Source organism: Thalia democratica, chromosome 7 (genome assembly GCF_965202585.1).
Source record: "Thalia democratica chromosome 7, ktThaDemo2.hap1.1, whole genome shotgun sequence".
Lineage (NCBI taxonomy): Eukaryota > Metazoa > Chordata > Thaliacea > Salpida > Salpidae > Thalia > Thalia democratica.
Window position 1 is genome coordinate 17,643,805 of NC_139171.1, and position 16,494 is coordinate 17,660,298.

General features: G+C 26.1%; 1 protein-coding gene across 2 annotated transcripts in view; it reads right to left on the reverse strand.

Moving 5' to 3' along the window:
- The window catches only part of LOC145840971 (5'-3' exoribonuclease 1-like), a 35,928-nt gene extending 19,910 nt beyond the window's left edge, over positions 1-16,018 (reverse strand). For both annotated transcript variants that reach the window (XM_082948330.1, XM_082948329.1), the window contains exons 1-19: positions 15,939-16,018; positions 15,687-15,738; positions 13,864-13,995; positions 13,465-13,565; positions 11,706-11,803; positions 10,927-11,036; positions 10,444-10,601; positions 9,968-10,094; positions 8,595-8,831; positions 7,080-7,227; positions 6,510-6,640; positions 5,720-5,817; positions 5,323-5,479; positions 4,913-5,032; positions 4,312-4,481; positions 3,816-3,944; positions 2,424-2,565; positions 2,004-2,108; positions 1,293-1,402 (exon numbers count right to left, since the gene is read on the reverse strand). In XM_082948330.1, the coding sequence (XP_082804456.1) occupies positions 1,293-1,402; positions 2,004-2,108; positions 2,424-2,565; positions 3,816-3,944; positions 4,312-4,481; positions 4,913-5,032; positions 5,323-5,479; positions 5,720-5,817; positions 6,510-6,640; positions 7,080-7,227; positions 8,595-8,831; positions 9,968-10,094; positions 10,444-10,601; positions 10,927-11,036; positions 11,706-11,803; positions 13,465-13,565; positions 13,864-13,995; positions 15,687-15,738; positions 15,939-15,961 (2,348 nt within the window). In that variant the 5' untranslated portion in view covers positions 15,962-16,018. The remainder of the gene's footprint in view (positions 1-1,292; positions 1,403-2,003; positions 2,109-2,423; positions 2,566-3,815; positions 3,945-4,311; positions 4,482-4,912; positions 5,033-5,322; positions 5,480-5,719; positions 5,818-6,509; positions 6,641-7,079; positions 7,228-8,594; positions 8,832-9,967; positions 10,095-10,443; positions 10,602-10,926; positions 11,037-11,705; positions 11,804-13,464; positions 13,566-13,863; positions 13,996-15,686; positions 15,739-15,938) is intronic.
- Between the last annotated feature and the right edge of the window lie 476 nt (positions 16,019-16,494).

The following is a 16,494-nucleotide window of genomic DNA, read 5'->3' on the forward strand; positions in this document are numbered from 1 at the left end:
ACAATAGTCCTTTTCATGAAACAAGCGTAGGAGTTGTTTTAAAACAAAATTTTCATACAAAAATAAGTGAGGGAGCTAAAAATGATAAAGTACAATATGTTTTGTTCCACTAAGTTGCACTTTTTTTATAAAGAAAAAAATTTACAAAACAAGCGTAGGAGTTTTGCAAGATTTTTAAATAAGCACAATATTTTCAAATATTATTTTATACACACTAATTTGTAGAAGAAATAGAACATTTACAAAAACTTTTCACATTTTTTTATAAATAACGTTAGACGTTTATACAAAATAAACGTTGGAGTTGCGAGAGTTTGAATAAAAAACAATATTTTTATATACAATATATTTCAGACAATATTTCATAAACACGGATTTGCAGCTTGACTGCATAAAGAAACAACAATATTCATTCAATTGTGACGTAACAAGACACTTGAGAAGTTTATTGTAAACAAATTCGATATTAAGCTTTTTTATTAGAAAATTTTGTTGCGACGATTTTGTGAAACTAAATAGTTTATTAAAATATAAATTTTCCGTTGTGTAACGAAAAACTTCGAATTAAGAAGGTTTTCATTGTGTATTGTAATATTACATTTTCAAACTGTGTAATTTTTCAATTGAATAGACTAAAAATGTTTTAAAATGTATCCGGAAGGTAGTTATAGCGAAGTGCTTGATTTGAGAAAACACTTGTAAATGCTATTTATAAACACAAAAGTTTTTGTGAATAGCATTTTGAAACAAAATACAACTTTCGTTTTGTTGCATAAATTTTTAATATCAGTTTTGGAACGTCATTTTCAGACAACAAAGGAATTTATTAACAACAGAGCTCAATAACAAACTTATCATAAACTTTATATTTTGGGGAAACGAATTAAAGTTACAAACGAATTTAAAGGATGAAAATTGTAGACAACAAAGACAACTTTTATTAGCACAATATTATCGATATGACATTTTATCAACTTTAAAATATATTCAATAACGATCTATTATTGTTGATAAATTATTAATAACTTATTGACTTTTAATGGGAAAATATCTTTTGTTAGTGGTTGAATGTTAATATTGTATAAAATAGACGGTCACGTTATTTTCAACTGAAGTAACTTTTCATATAAGCTTATGGGCGCAGTTTGAAAACATGTATTAATTATATAAAATCAAACTTTTTATATGAATTTCTTGATGTAGTTTAAAAAATATATTACAAAAATAAAAACAAACTTTTCATATTAACTTCTGCATTTAATTTTGAAAATAAGTGCAATATAAAAACAAACTTTTCATATAAATTTCTAGATGTAGTCTGGAAAATGTCGTGTTGTCTTTCGTTTTGATCGACTCTTTCACTTCTGTATCCCTTTCTATGTTGGTCGTATTTGTAGTTGTACTGTGAAAAATTTAATAAATAATAATTTTCTAGTTGGTCGTATTTGTAGTTGTACTGTGAAAAAAATACTAAACGATAATTTCTTATGTGGGTCGTATTTGTAGTTGTACTGTGAAAAATTTAATAAATAATAATTTTCTATGCTGGTCGTATTTGTAGTTGTACTGTGAAAAATTTAATAAATAATAGTTTCCTATGTTGGTCGTATTTGTAGTTGTACTGTAAAAAATTTAATAAATAATAATTTCCTATGTTGATCGTATTTGTAGTTGTACTGTGGTTAAAATTAATAAGCTTTTCAATTTTTAGTATATAACTAACTTATTATATTAATTACAGCCAATACCAACTAGTATATCCAACAAGTATTTAGCAACTAAGAAGTTAATTAAAAAAGTAATATTTATTTTTTCACACTAGTTTCAAACAATTTAAGTAGTTAAGTTAAAAAACTAATAGCTTTTTAAATATACTGTAATTCAAACCAAAACGCTCGGCTTAAACTTATATATTGCCGACAAAGTTTTGTTTAAGTCGACTTTTTTTAATAAATTTTAACTGCTTGACATACTTCGCTATTTTTTAATAATTAATAACTCACTCTAGTCCTTCCATTTGTAATTCCCAGTATTTTAACTTCTTCCAAGTGTGGCCAATTCACGTAAACTGTTTTTCCGAGAAGCCTAGCTTGTATGTCGTGGATCGTCTACAAAATGAATCAATTATTAATTTGCAAAGATATGTTACAAGCAAAAATTAGTTCAGTTTCAAATAAAATCAATTACAAAATTTTTATAAACTGATACAGTGCTTAGTTTGATAACTTGTATATGAAAAATTTAAAGTTTTAAGAATCTTGTGGAATAAGAAAAACTAAATTAATTAATTTTAAAATCATAAATTAGAACCTAAATAAATACTAGATTCTAATTTCCATATTTGTTCTTTTCTCAAACAATACAAACATTTTTTTATATTACAAATAGCATAACGCGATATCAAAATAACAACAAATATATACCTCGTTCTCATTATTTTCACAGTGGATAGCACAGTACTTGTGTTTTTCAACCTGATGATTTTTCTGCTGTATTTTCAGCACCATGTTGTCTCCCCTTGAAGATGCTTGGAACACACGAACTCCTATGCTCTTCAGATTCGCTCTGATAAGTTTGAAAATATTAAATAATGAAAAAAAATACTAAAACTGTTTATTTTTAATGTGTTAAGTTAAACAAAACGCTTCTTAAAAAAATAAAACTAATATAAGTTACTTGTAACTTATTTCTCACATTTAATGGTATATAAAAAATAATTCACTAATCATAACTAACTTCTATAATCTTCAAATTTAAACTGTTAAAGTTGGAAAAAAAAATTAAACAAATTTACTGATTTCAACTTGCAAGATCTATGTTCATCAATTTTTAACTTATTTGCTTAAAAAAAAAGACTTATTTTGTTTTTTATTTACTTATAACTTGTTTATCACATTTAGTATATTAAAAACATTATATTAACATAAAATATTGTCACATAATTGGTATATAAATACTTTTGTATTTAATCACCAGAATAAATAATTTTAACAAGACTTTTTTTTATATAACAGATTGGTTACACTGTTCAACAAAAGTAGTTCAATATGCGGAGCTGAAATAGTGTGCCAATTAAATAACAGTTTAGAGTAAAACTCAACTTTGTTAGTTTAGACCAGCGATTGTTAACCTTGGGTAAATTCCCTTGTTTAGGGTGTAAATACCCTTTACTACAAGTTAAGAATATTATTGATTTTCTTTTTAGTTATGTTAATATTTAACTGTAGTTATTTCAAGTTAAAACTCTTTAAATTCTACAATTTTTTATAATCAAAAAGCTTAAAGTTCAGAAATCTATTTTTTAATCAAAATTGAACACTATTTTGTATATTAGGGGTAAACTTCGTAATTACCTTCCAAAAAAGGATAAAACACAAAAAAAAAGGTTAAGGGCTGGTTTAGACACATAAAAATAAGATATCAGTTTTAACTAACAAATAATTAACTAAACAGCGATGGTAAAACAAAAAAACAATAAAATATCTATAAATAAAATTGAAATGAGGATGTCAAAATCGCTAGTGTGAAAACAACAACGAAAAAAATAGAATATAATTTCCAATATGTCAGTTAAATCATACATTTACGAGTGAACATAAAAAATAGTTAATTAAATAATAAAGCTCAGTATTTAACAAACAATCAACTACAACTAATACTAAAACAAAACTTAATAAAGTAAATAATCAAATAAATAGTGAGGGTATAATGAAGTGTTTGTAATATATTACAATCAAACAAACAGAACAGTGAAGGCGTAATGAAGAATGTACGCTATTTATATAAAATTAACAAAACATAAAAGTGAGACAAACGTGTGAGGTAGGTGATAGAGCGAGGGAAAACCTTGAAAATACACGGACAAATCGCAATCTGGCAGGATTCCCTTCTTGTAATCATTATAATTCTTCTTGATCCAGTAACTGCTCTTGATCTCTTCACAGCTGTTTGGAAATATTCAGTGATTTTTCTTAAATATTTTATATCTATTAGTAGTTATAAATGTTTAGGATGAAAAATTAAGTTTTCCTTAAATATTTATTCTGTATACAAAATATTAAACTGAATTTATTCTAAGAGCTTTAATAAGTATGGAAGTTGATTAAAACACTACTAGTTAAGGAATTAAAACAAACTACCGCTGTTTTATACTTTACCAACCTTAAAACTGGGTTTTCGTTTATATTATAACTAACTAAACTCTTGCCCTGAACATTTAAGTCAATACTACAATGCACTGTATAACTAGTTATCAAACTTTTAATTATTCACTTGCAAACATATTTTTTTAACCAATAAGAATCATCATACCTGGCAGTGCAGTTATGGATGTCACCAAAGTGCTTGGGCAGCGTTGATTCGACGTGGTGGGGATTCGAAGTGTCGTGCTTGTACTTCTTGCATTTACCGTGCTCGTTTCTCTGCTTGTCTTCCAGTGAAAGCTGGTTTATTAATGGTTCCATCGCGCTTATCAGCAGGTTCTGTTTGTATTTGCGGCATTATTTTATGTATCTAAGTTTATTTGATATTTCTTTTATATATTTGTAATTAAAGCTGGCTGATTAAAGGCTCCATCGCGCTTATTAACAGGTTCTGTTTGTATTTAAAATTTTAAAACATGAAGAAAAATTACATCGAAGTTTGTACTTTTTGATAGTGTAACCTATCTCATTCGACAAATAACATTTTATCAGTAGGTTCACATATAATTGAATATAAGGAAAACATGCAAAAGTTTGTACTACTTAACTAGTTTAAATAAGTGCTTTTAAACTGTTTACATGACTTAAAAAAGTAATATTTTACATGAAACGGTGAGACTTACACTGAAGTTTGTCTAAAAAGCTCGTTCACTAAAAATTAAGAGTAAATATATTTCATAGACTAGCTTATTCCATCAATTCAACCAAACCTCATCAATGAAAGGAATTAGCACTACAGCTTCCCATTCCTGTTGTTTACCGTTGAGATCAGTGGTGAAGTTGGAAGGGTAGAAGTGAGATATCGGCGAATTGTTCTCATCCATAAGCGGCTGTAATAAGTAACATTTGTTGAAATACACTTGGTCTATTACCGTAAACAATTTTTGTGTTGTTTAAAAATTAATTTGTAAAACTAATTCCTTATTGATGTAAGTTTAAGTTAGTTGTGTTATAACCTAAATTAAATGTAATCTATTGTACTATACAATAACTTTAACTTTTAGACTACTAAAAAGAACTAATACATACAAACTTAAACGAGTTGAATTTAATATTATGCAAGTGACAATATATTCAAGTATTAAATCAAAACACAATTTATTCAACTGATACTGCTTACCCATAATTGTTCCGGTACACACTCCTTACTGGCAGTGGGCAGAACAGCAAGCAGTTGTTGAAAGGGAAGAAATGGTTTTCCCATCTTGTACTTCAGTCTCATATCAGCCACGTTTATCACATCTGATACGTATGGCGCGTAGTGGTATGGGTAAAACCTGTGATAAATATTATACTAGGGGTATGAGTTAAACTTTGAAAAAGTATTTGTTAAGTTGCATAAGTAGCATGGGTAACAACTTTGAAAAATATTAAACTAAGTGCAAAAAGATATGGGTAAAACATTTTAACAATAAAGGGCATAATGGTACGGATAAAACCTTTGAAATTTATAATTGAAATCAAATCCTTTATATAAGTTATTTAGAAGGTCTAAATAATTTCATATAAAAACTAACCATCCCCAGGACTGTACACCGTTGTAGTAGTAATGATTGATCCATTGCAATGCCAACACATACTCGTATGCTATCGCCTGTATCTGCTCTTCGCGTGGCTGTATATGGAAATTTGTGTAATTTCATAAGATTAAAAAGTATACATAAAACTGTTGAAGTAATGATTAAAAGTGCAGCAACTTAATCAACAAAAAAAATTATTACAAATGTTTTGTCCTTGTATCGAAACATAGTAGTAATAAGCGATTAAATCATTGGTTGTCAATTGGCTATGAGAAGTTTATACAACACAATTAAAAATTATACAACTTTATGAATACAATATTGCAAAAGAAAACGCAAGTTTGTCAATAGTTTAAACTTTTATATTTGAGTTTAATTGGTTACAAATTTCAATAGTTGAAGCAATAGTAAAAAAGATAGGTATAGAACTATATCACGAAAATTTTGTCTAAGCTTACAATTAATTTATGACTTTTTTTTTGCTGTTTTGAAAATAAGAACAACTTACACAACCATATAGCAATTTAAATCATACATAAAAAGCAACAAAACGCTTTAGCAGTATTGATAATTTTTGCTTAAAGTAAATAAACAAAACAGTAACAATCTGTATTTATATTTAACTAAAAAAGATACTGCGTTATGCTGTAGATTATCACAGTTGATTAAAATAAGGATTATCCAAGTAGTTATCAGGGGTAATAAAACAATATTTACACTGCCTTGTCATGAATACCAGTTTTAATAATAAAAAATTAAACAATCTTATAATTTTTCCTGCACTAACTTCAACTTGGAACTTTAGTGTGTAGTAAGCCCTTTTGGTCTGATTGAACTGGGCGTCAAAAAGTTCCTTGTCGTCGGCTTCTGTTACGTCATCGTCCAGTGACGTCATAGTTCCCTGCTTTACCGCCAACTCTGCGAAACGTCATTAAATGATTTGGTTGGATATTTGATTTTTTTAAATGTCTGTATGTTACGTTTATGATGCAACGTAATAAAAATAAAAACTCTTAAACGTCGGCTTTTATTAACATTTTTTTATGTTTTTATTCTACTTTATTATTTAGAGAACATTTTGTAGTAAAAAGTAGAAAATTTAAATTTTTCCGTATTTCACAATTTTGTGTGATTTCACATTTTTGTTGTATTTTTTATAAATTTAAAGGTTATAATATATATTTAATACAAACAAATTTTATAAATGTTTTTAAGCTACAGAATAATGTTACACAACAATAAACCACTATTAAAGAGGTCTTTAGTTATAATTAAACCAAAAATGATAACTCCAATTGTTACACTTAAAACCAAAGGTACACAAACGATTTTTTTCAGTTTGAAACAAATTTGATACCTTTGATAATGTTGAGCGATTTATTATTTTCAGTTTCAGTATGAACGGCCGAGTGATTGTTTGAATTTCCGTTTAACAATTTGCTTGCCTTCTTCGATTCCAACCACTGGTAGTTGCAGTAAGTTTCCTCGAACTTCTCAATATCAAACTGAAATAATATAAGATTCTTCAATATCAAACTGAAATAATATATTGATTTGTTTAAAACTATCTTAAATATAATTATCTTTTAAATATTTTGCTTCATTAAAAAATATCTTTAAATTATATTGCTTAAAGCAGTTTAAAAGATCTAAATTTTTGAATATCAAGCTGAAATAAAAATTAGTCATAATGCAATTTGATTTACCCTATTCTTGTACTTACTGCACCCTTTCACAAAACTTTTTTTTTACAAAAGTATGTAGCGACTCGGTACACTTGAAAAAATTTTAAGCTTTTAAATAAAAGCATACAAGTCTAAAACAAATTCTAATTTTGTGTACATTATTAAATTTGAATTAAATATTGAGAATGTATTGTTCAGTTGCAAACTATAAAAATTTAATTTTTAACTATAGTTTAAAATTTAGCTAACAAAATTAGTATATTAAGACAAATCGATAATAATTCAAAATTCATCAAGCTTTGTTTGAAAATAAAATTATAAATTAAATACTAAAAAACACGCAATAATTGTGTAACATCGTTTACGTATGATTTAATTGTATGACCGAATATTTTATTAACTACGTAAATGCATTTCATATATCTGTATATATAACAAAACAAAACAACAATAATAATAATACAAAACTCACCAAGCTTTACGAAAAAATTAAATTATATATTAAATAATAAAACGCACGCAATAATTGTGTAATAACTTTTACGTATGATTTAATTTTATGAACGAATATTTTATTAACTACGTAAATACATTTCATATATCTGTATATAAAAAAAAACAATAAATTACGTTTCAACATAAAACTATTTGTTTACATTCAAAACAAGTTTAAATGTTGTGGTTTTGTTTTACAACAAAACCATTTTACACCTTGAATAAAGTGTTAATAGTTTGTCATAGTTGTCAAAAATAAACAATAAAAATAAATCAGATGTTTTAAAACGCTAACCTTCAAATGGTAGACCGCAGTTTTTATAAATTAGAACAATTAATCTCCATAAAACAAATATACTTTTCAACATAGCGATTTATAAAACTTATCTATAGAAACTTTCATGTTTGAGAAAGTTACCAAAATTTTATTTAATTTACTTTTACTTTTTATTGTACTAGCCTAATACTAAATCATAACTTTCTATGTAGTAAATATTTCCTGTATATAGTAAATAATGACATAAACAATATTATACTACATTTAAACAAACATCTTGAAATGTTTTTATTAAAACGAGGTCATAAACAAAAACACAAACATAACATATTATAAGTATTAAAATCAGTGAATTAACCGTCTTATACAACAATTAAACAACATAAAGTACTTTTGTTGTAAAAACCAAACAAACCTTTGCAACGATGTCCAAATACTGCTGGAACCTCTTCAAGTTAATGATGCCCTTCTCATTGAGATACCCGTCCAATGTAGGCATGACCTTCATGTAGCACTCGTACAAGTATGACAACGCGTTACCGTTGATGTGAAGGTTGGGGAGGTGGGGTATGAAGTCGTTGCCTACCAGGTACCCCATCAACACCCAATCGTCTATAACGCACTCTATATCGTACTTGAATGTGAGTTTTTCCTGTGAATATCAACAAAAAGTTTATTCATGTAAGCATTTTCAAACAACGTAGTTATATACTGTTAATTCAAATATTAAAACTCGCAAATACAGGTTGTTAAAATTATATAACAAGCCGTCTATAACGCTCTCAACATCATACTTAAATGTGAGTTTGTCCTGTTAAAATTAATAAATTTATAGTTAAGTTGTTTAATTTTTTGTAATTGAGGAATGCAATAGCCAGCATGCTAATGCTGCTATGCCTTTTGAACACATATTGAAATGAAACGGTTAAGAAATTATGTGGTCACTTGTTAATTGCAATCTGGCAACTAAGGTTCGCAGGGCTTGAATGAAGTTTATCTACGAAATGTAATTAGCAGCAACAAAACTCGAGTTTCCCCTTCCGGCTTTTTCAGCAGCTTAAACTATTTTAGCACTTCTTGTACTTAAACTAAAATGGGTGTGTATTTTACTTTCAAACAACTTGTTGAGCTTAGTTTTTTTGTTTCAAATCAACTACTAAAGAGCGTGTATTACAAGCTTCTGCCGCTGGCATTTATAAACAACTTAGTTTTTAATTTACAACGTTTTTAATTTAGAATGTAATTTAGTTTTTAATGAAGAATGTTTCTATATTTAATGAACAATCATTATTGTAATAGTTTATTTCAATGAATTTTTACTGCATACTATTTAGCAATTCTGGTAATTGACAAACAATTTTTATATCTAAAACGTCTTTTTCACAAGTATATGTTTTACAAACTTCTATTATATATACCATTTTAAACTTAAAAGACAAAAACTGTTTTTCAATGCATGAAAGATAAAATCCAATAAAAAAGTATAAAACCGCAGACCTTAAATTATATTAGTAATCATATACTTGCAATTTGCATACTATGGGAATTTAAAACTTGTAGTCTTACAACTTGTAGTTTTGTGTTCAAATTTTTAAGGTGTTGATTGTTTATAAAGTACAAATAAATTAATAAAATTTCTACTAAAAACAGATAACTAAAAACAACAAGTCATTATTAATGTTAACCTTTAAATATTAATAGCAAGTTAAACTTTAACATTGTATAAAAAATATTTTTAACAACACATTTTATAATTAATTGCATATTATAAAAAAGTTTACTACCGACCTTGAGATACTGAAATTCGTGATCAATGTACTCCCTCAGTATTGAAATATGCAGTAAATTGAAAGTGGTCTCCTCAACTCTGGCTGTTGATTTGGCCGATTTGTTTCTTGTAAACTGAATTTCTTCCCTGTAATTCGCATTTGAAATTATAGTACAACTGAATTTTATGTATGATTGCATCGTTGCTAATTAACACTAAACAGGGCTGTTAATATTTCTCATGTAACAGAATAAACAAAACATTACTAAGTAATAAATTGATATAAAAAAAACGAAGGCATTTAACTCCTTCTTATGATTTTTTATTCAAGTTCTAGCAGAAGCTTATTTAACAAAGCCCTCAAATATTCAATAAAATTTTAATAATTCAAATAAACCGTCCTTTTAAAATCAATATTTTCTAACAACTTCCCACCTGAGAAGGGACGAGTGTTCGTACAATCAATAAAAAAAAAACAACAATATTTCGCACAAACCTCAATAAGGAGAAATGGGGTTCGTGACTGCACAGCGCAAGCACCAACAAATCCGCATCGAGCCCGTACAAGCAGTGACGCGTGTTGACGTCATAATCGTCCTGGCTGCGCTGATGACGTATGAACTGCATTATCTTGTGCTCACCCTCCCCTGGTGTCTGTTAAAATAAAATAGCTAGATTCTCATTTTATGTGAGTTTTTTTTAGCCATGTGTTTGCCTTGTGTACAGAAAATAAGCTTTGTTTCTGTTTACCTTAACGACTTTTTTGTAAAACTATTCATATTTAACATAAAAACCTTCATAAATAAAATCATTTATTAGTTTATTTCAGTGACCACCGCGTAAACGTGAAAAACAGTTTGTTTATCTCTTCCAACAATCTATGTTTCCTTATTTATACAGTATCCTAATTATAAAGCTCTTTATAAATTAGTTGAATTTTTAATACTTAAAATAAACATTAATCAACAACATCTCTCACCTTATGTCCGGACAAGTAAATTTCAGGACCTTGCCACAGAGTGTCGTGAGTTATTTTGTTTTGAACAAAATATTCTAACTGTCTCTGCAGTTTCTCCATAAACTTTGTACCTGAAAGTTATTACAAACCTAACAATTTTTAGAAAACTAATGAAGATAATAAGCTAGACTATTCACAAAACAATACTATTATATAAATTCAAATACCACTTTATTTATAAGGACTCACAAGTTAACTAACCATAATACATATAGAGTGAAACTAAATCATTTGTAAAAAAACGACAAGTAATTAACGAAAATGGAATATTAAAAAACTAAAAATAATTAAAACAAAATGTTTAGTTAACTTGTGAGTGTTTAGTATTTTTGACAAGGGAGTTTGTGAATTCCGGAAGCGCTTAAATTCTTAATAAAATTATAATGGAAAAAGTTTTGTGTCTTGCAATAAAGTGGTGATTAAATACATTTAAAGGTTTATCTATATCTGTATTATACAAATGATTTAATAATATTTCTAAAATTAAAATTACCAAGATAATAAAAACTTAGTCTTGTAAAAATAAAAGGAAATTACTTCATTTGCTATTAAGCTGTTAAATAAACAAAATTTGAAAATCCCACAAACCAGGAGTGACGCAGTTTTAAATACTATTTTTTTAAATCGTAGTGTTTGCAAAAACAAAAGAAAAACTAATTAATTTTGTGTTAGAAAGCTGTAAAAAATTTAGTTTAATCAAACGTTTCACAAAACCATAAAACAAACAAAATCCCACAAACCAGGAGTGATGCAGTTGGAATCGAATCTCTTCTCGCTCGGAAGTTCTTCTCCCTTTCTTTCGGCTTCCTCTATTTTCCTTTGAACTTCCTTCGCCGATCTGTTGTTACGTCATAACATGATATTAAATAGCTTTTATTAAACTTTAAAATATGAGTATTTTTAATACCTTAAAAATTGAAAGCTATTTTTTGATTTTTACAAGTCAATTATTCCTTCTATTTTTAACAAATTGTTATTCTAATATAAAACATCATAACGCAAATAAAAACCATTTAGAATTGATTAAATTCTAAAATAATTTGTTAATTTTTAAACTATAGTTAAATTCTAAGAAAATTAAGATGAGTTTTATGTTGAAATAATTTTGTATATATGGGTGAGATTCATACAGCTTTTTCTTAGATAACTTTTGCAGCCAAACAAAACACTTATATAATACTAGCAGGTGATAAACATATTGCTAAAGGTATTAAAAGATCAGAAGCAACAGTTTTAGCATAAAATATTTTATTGGTCCAAAATACATTTGTTACAACAGAGGTTACAACAGAATTACATAGACTTTTAAACCAACATCAATGAAAATACTAAAAAAAAATTATACGTAAAACTATATTACTGAAAACTGTGAAGTTAAAAAAATTTTATGATTTTAATTGGTAAAAATTGCAGCATAATTTATTTTTATGTAAGTAGAAACTTAGCTTTGCTTTCACGCAATCGAAAATTTATCATTTCAAACTTTTCTTGAAAGCAAAAGATATTGCAAGCTCTTACGAAATTGACTACTTAAGAAGACTTTCAAATGAAGTATAAGTTCAATATCGTTTTAAATTTATGTGAATAATGAATTAAAAATAACCTAGACTGAAAGTTTTAAATAATTGAAGAGTGGCAAAGGCACATTAGAGCGCTTTTATGAACTGCTACTTACTAATGACTACGTACCTCCGACATAAATTATACATCAAGCTTTACGTTAAACTTTCTAGTTTTTCAGATATTATATTTAAACCTTGACAGGCTAGTTTAATTAAAGTGTTATTAATTTTGGTAGATTTTTTTTATTCTAATGTAAATTATAAAACGTAAAAAATATTTATATAAAAATTTGACACCTTAAAGCTATTTATTTTTGTTAATTTATTCAACTTAGTAAGCATTTAAATTTAACATACACGAGATAACTTTAAACAATGTAATTTACTTTACTTTACATTTTTAATCTTACTTGATTACAATTTTAAAGTTAAATAAGTAATAGTAAAGGTATTTCAAAAAATTAAGTAATTTACTAATAAAAACAATATATCTATAGTTACTAGTAAACAAAAAATAACTCAAAAATATGGAAATTGATTACTTTAAAAAACATGTATGCATTTTTGTTAAATTACGAAGTTAACAAACAACTTTCAAAAAAGACAATAAAAAAAGATTACTAAGGAAAACTACGTCAAACACTTTTATTTTTTTTTTTAAAATAAGAATCTAACTACATTAATCAAATAGCATGTTTAAACATACATTACTAGTATTATTGATACTTTTTTGTAGTTACTAATATTTTTTAAATAATAAAAATGATTTAAAATTTAAAATTAACAAAATGAATGATTTAAAATTTAATAATAATTTATTTAACCTAAAACTCCTACCCCATTTTCTGTATATAATATCATCTACAACAATTACTATATCATAAACTACTATAAAATATGATGTAAAAAAAATTTAATTATAACTATTTATTCTCACCTGAAACGCCTGCCTCTCTGCTGGTTCATTTTAGCTCTAGGAGCAACTCCGTCAATTGCCATGTAAAACACCTTCTTTGGTCTTATTATCCGGAACAATACCTGTTAGTTATTTTTTTTATCATCAATTATGTAACTCCTACGATAATCTTAACTTATCAATATAAAACCGTACATAAGTGATAATATAAAAGGATTACTTTACTTTTGCTCAAATTATTTCAAGTAGTAAACAATTAATTATTTCTGTTTAACATTTGTTTGTATAAAAACATTATTAAAATATTAATATTAATATTAATAAGATTAAAAATTTTATTTATCAACGTTTTCTTATAAGGCAAGGAAAAACTATTTAGATACAAATTAAAACAACTTAAAATACTGCTGAGCAACAGACCTCAATGTAATGAAAGATGTCCTTAAATATTTGCTCCTCAGTTATCCTGAAATGGGGATCCTCATCATTTGGATGTGAACAGTTGTGGATAATTCCATTCATATCCAAATACAAATTGTCATATTCTGGTACCTAAGAAGAAAAATCTCAATAAAAATAATAATAACAATAATGATAAAACCACATCTCACTTTTAAATTAACTTTACTTTTGTTTGTGTCATTAAATTTCAGAATAGGTTGTTTTTAAAAATGATACTATATCTACTTATTTCTTATAATAACACTTCTTCTTTTTACTCGTTTTGTTATTTCTGCCAATGTAATCAAATCTCTAGTAAAATTTTGAAAACTTAAGAAAATGTTCATTTATTGGTTTAATTTTAGTTTATTGGTAATGAGATTTAGTGGATTTTTTAAGCAAACAAGCTCAAAATCATTTTAAATAAAAATATTTAAGACTTTTATTAAGTTTCAAAAACAACATATTTTTAGTATGTTTTTTTTACTTGATCTATATCAGCGGTTCTTTACCTTTTTCTATTTTTTACCCCTTTTTGAAAGGTTTCTAAAAACAGTCAAAGGTTATTACCAAACTTACTCCTTTATGGCAAGTAATTACCAAATTTACCCCCAATTTATAAAAATGTATTTAGTTTTGAGGAAAAAAAGTTTTTTTGTACTTTAAGCTTATTAAATATAAAAGATTGTAAAATTTAAAGAGTTTATTCAACTTTAAACAATTACAATTAAGTACTAATTTATTAACTAAAAACAATTAATAAACATCAACTTATATAACTGGTAATTTAAAAAAATACCCCCTAAAAAAGAGAATTTAACCGCAGGGGTAAATTTACCCCTGGTTAAAAATTGCTGAACTAAATTAAAACAATTGTTAAGTGCATAGGGGATCCACCTTGATTTTTACAAGTTGATCTTATTTTATAGAGTCTTATATGAGCTATTAAGTATTTTTAAGCGCTTGAAAAAAATCAAAGTATTTTTGAGATCAAGAAATCAAATAGGTGAACTCAACAAGTTCCTAATTGAAGGCACAAATCAAAAACACAAAAAAATAATTATTTCATTAAAAATCTATCTTCTTCTTCAATTTTTAACCAAAATTCTTCAAATTTCTCATAAAGTATATTGGAAAAATTTTAAATTATTGAATGCAGAAATTTTTTAATTTTTAAAAATAAGTTTTTTTTTAAACTAACTATTCTCTTTGTTTTTTATTACCTAATTTTTTTTTCAAATTTTTTAAATTGCTACATTCAAAGTCTTTTATACTATAAAAGAAACGTTTCCTGAAAGTTTTAGGTCTTTAGCTCAAAAAATGAAAGAGAAGATAGGGTTTTAGTAATTTTTAAAATTACTGAGAAAATTGACCCCGAATACTTTTGGTCCATTGTCCATACATTTGTATTGGAAACTTAATACAAATCTGCAATATCTCAAAAGTCTAAAAAGATTTTTAATTCTGTGAAAACTGGCTTGCAGTTTGTATTTAAAGCTTTCATGTAAGAGCCAATGTTAATTTTAGCAAAAATAAAAATGTTGGACCCCCTACACCCTAAATAAAACATGTCATGACAATTGTTCAGTATCAGTTCAAAAAAAGATATAAGGTTAAGTATATAAGTTTTTAGATGAAATTAAGAACTAATAACAAGCTTGCAAAATCAATATATAAAAATATTAAAGTGTAGTAACTTTTTTTATAAAACTTAATTTGTATAACGCTTGCCTATTTACAGCCTTTAACTACAAACAGAAAATTTTTAAATCATTTTTTTAAAACTTAATCAAAATAATAACCTGGTACTCTTTGACAACTTCACTTAAACATGGATAACGCTCTGAAATCCACCTAAAATTATAAATATAATTTGAAGTACTTTCAGTATGTTAGTAAGTGTTATAATATTTTTAATGTATTTATATATTCTTTAAAAACTTTTTAAAAATTAAACACTACAAAGATTAAAGTAAACTACTTGCATACTGCAAATGTTTGAGTATAACTAAATATTTTAACATTCATAAGTAAACTTTCATTCAAATACTAACCTATAAAATTTTGGTACTCCCATGTTTTAAGAAACGGCTTTTCTTCTTACAAATTAAATTTACAGACAAAACAATTATCTGTAAAATGATGATATATTTTATAAGAGCTGCTATTTTTAGGCACAGACTACACAAAAAAAAATTAAAATTTAGTGTAGTACTATTTTTGTGATTTCTGTTAGATAAAAAATACTACTTACAAAAACAATTAATTTTAGTAAGTTAGTTTAGTAACTTAGTTAGCTAGGAAACAAATTACCAAGCTGAATAAAGACTGTTTTAAAACAAGCAAAAATATTAAATTAAAATAATGTAATTAAGAAAACAAAATATAACATAATCTTAAGTTGAAAGTAGAAAAACTAAAAAGCTTTATAAGTAATGTAATAGTAAGTTAATACAATTCAATGTTATTTATCTACAACTCATTATATAAATGAGTTTTTGAAAATATATTTTAATTGAACAAAACTAATTAATTAACTTTGTGATACAATTCCTGTGAGCTGAAAAAATATTTATGGCTACAATATAAAAATATTACAAGTTATAAAGT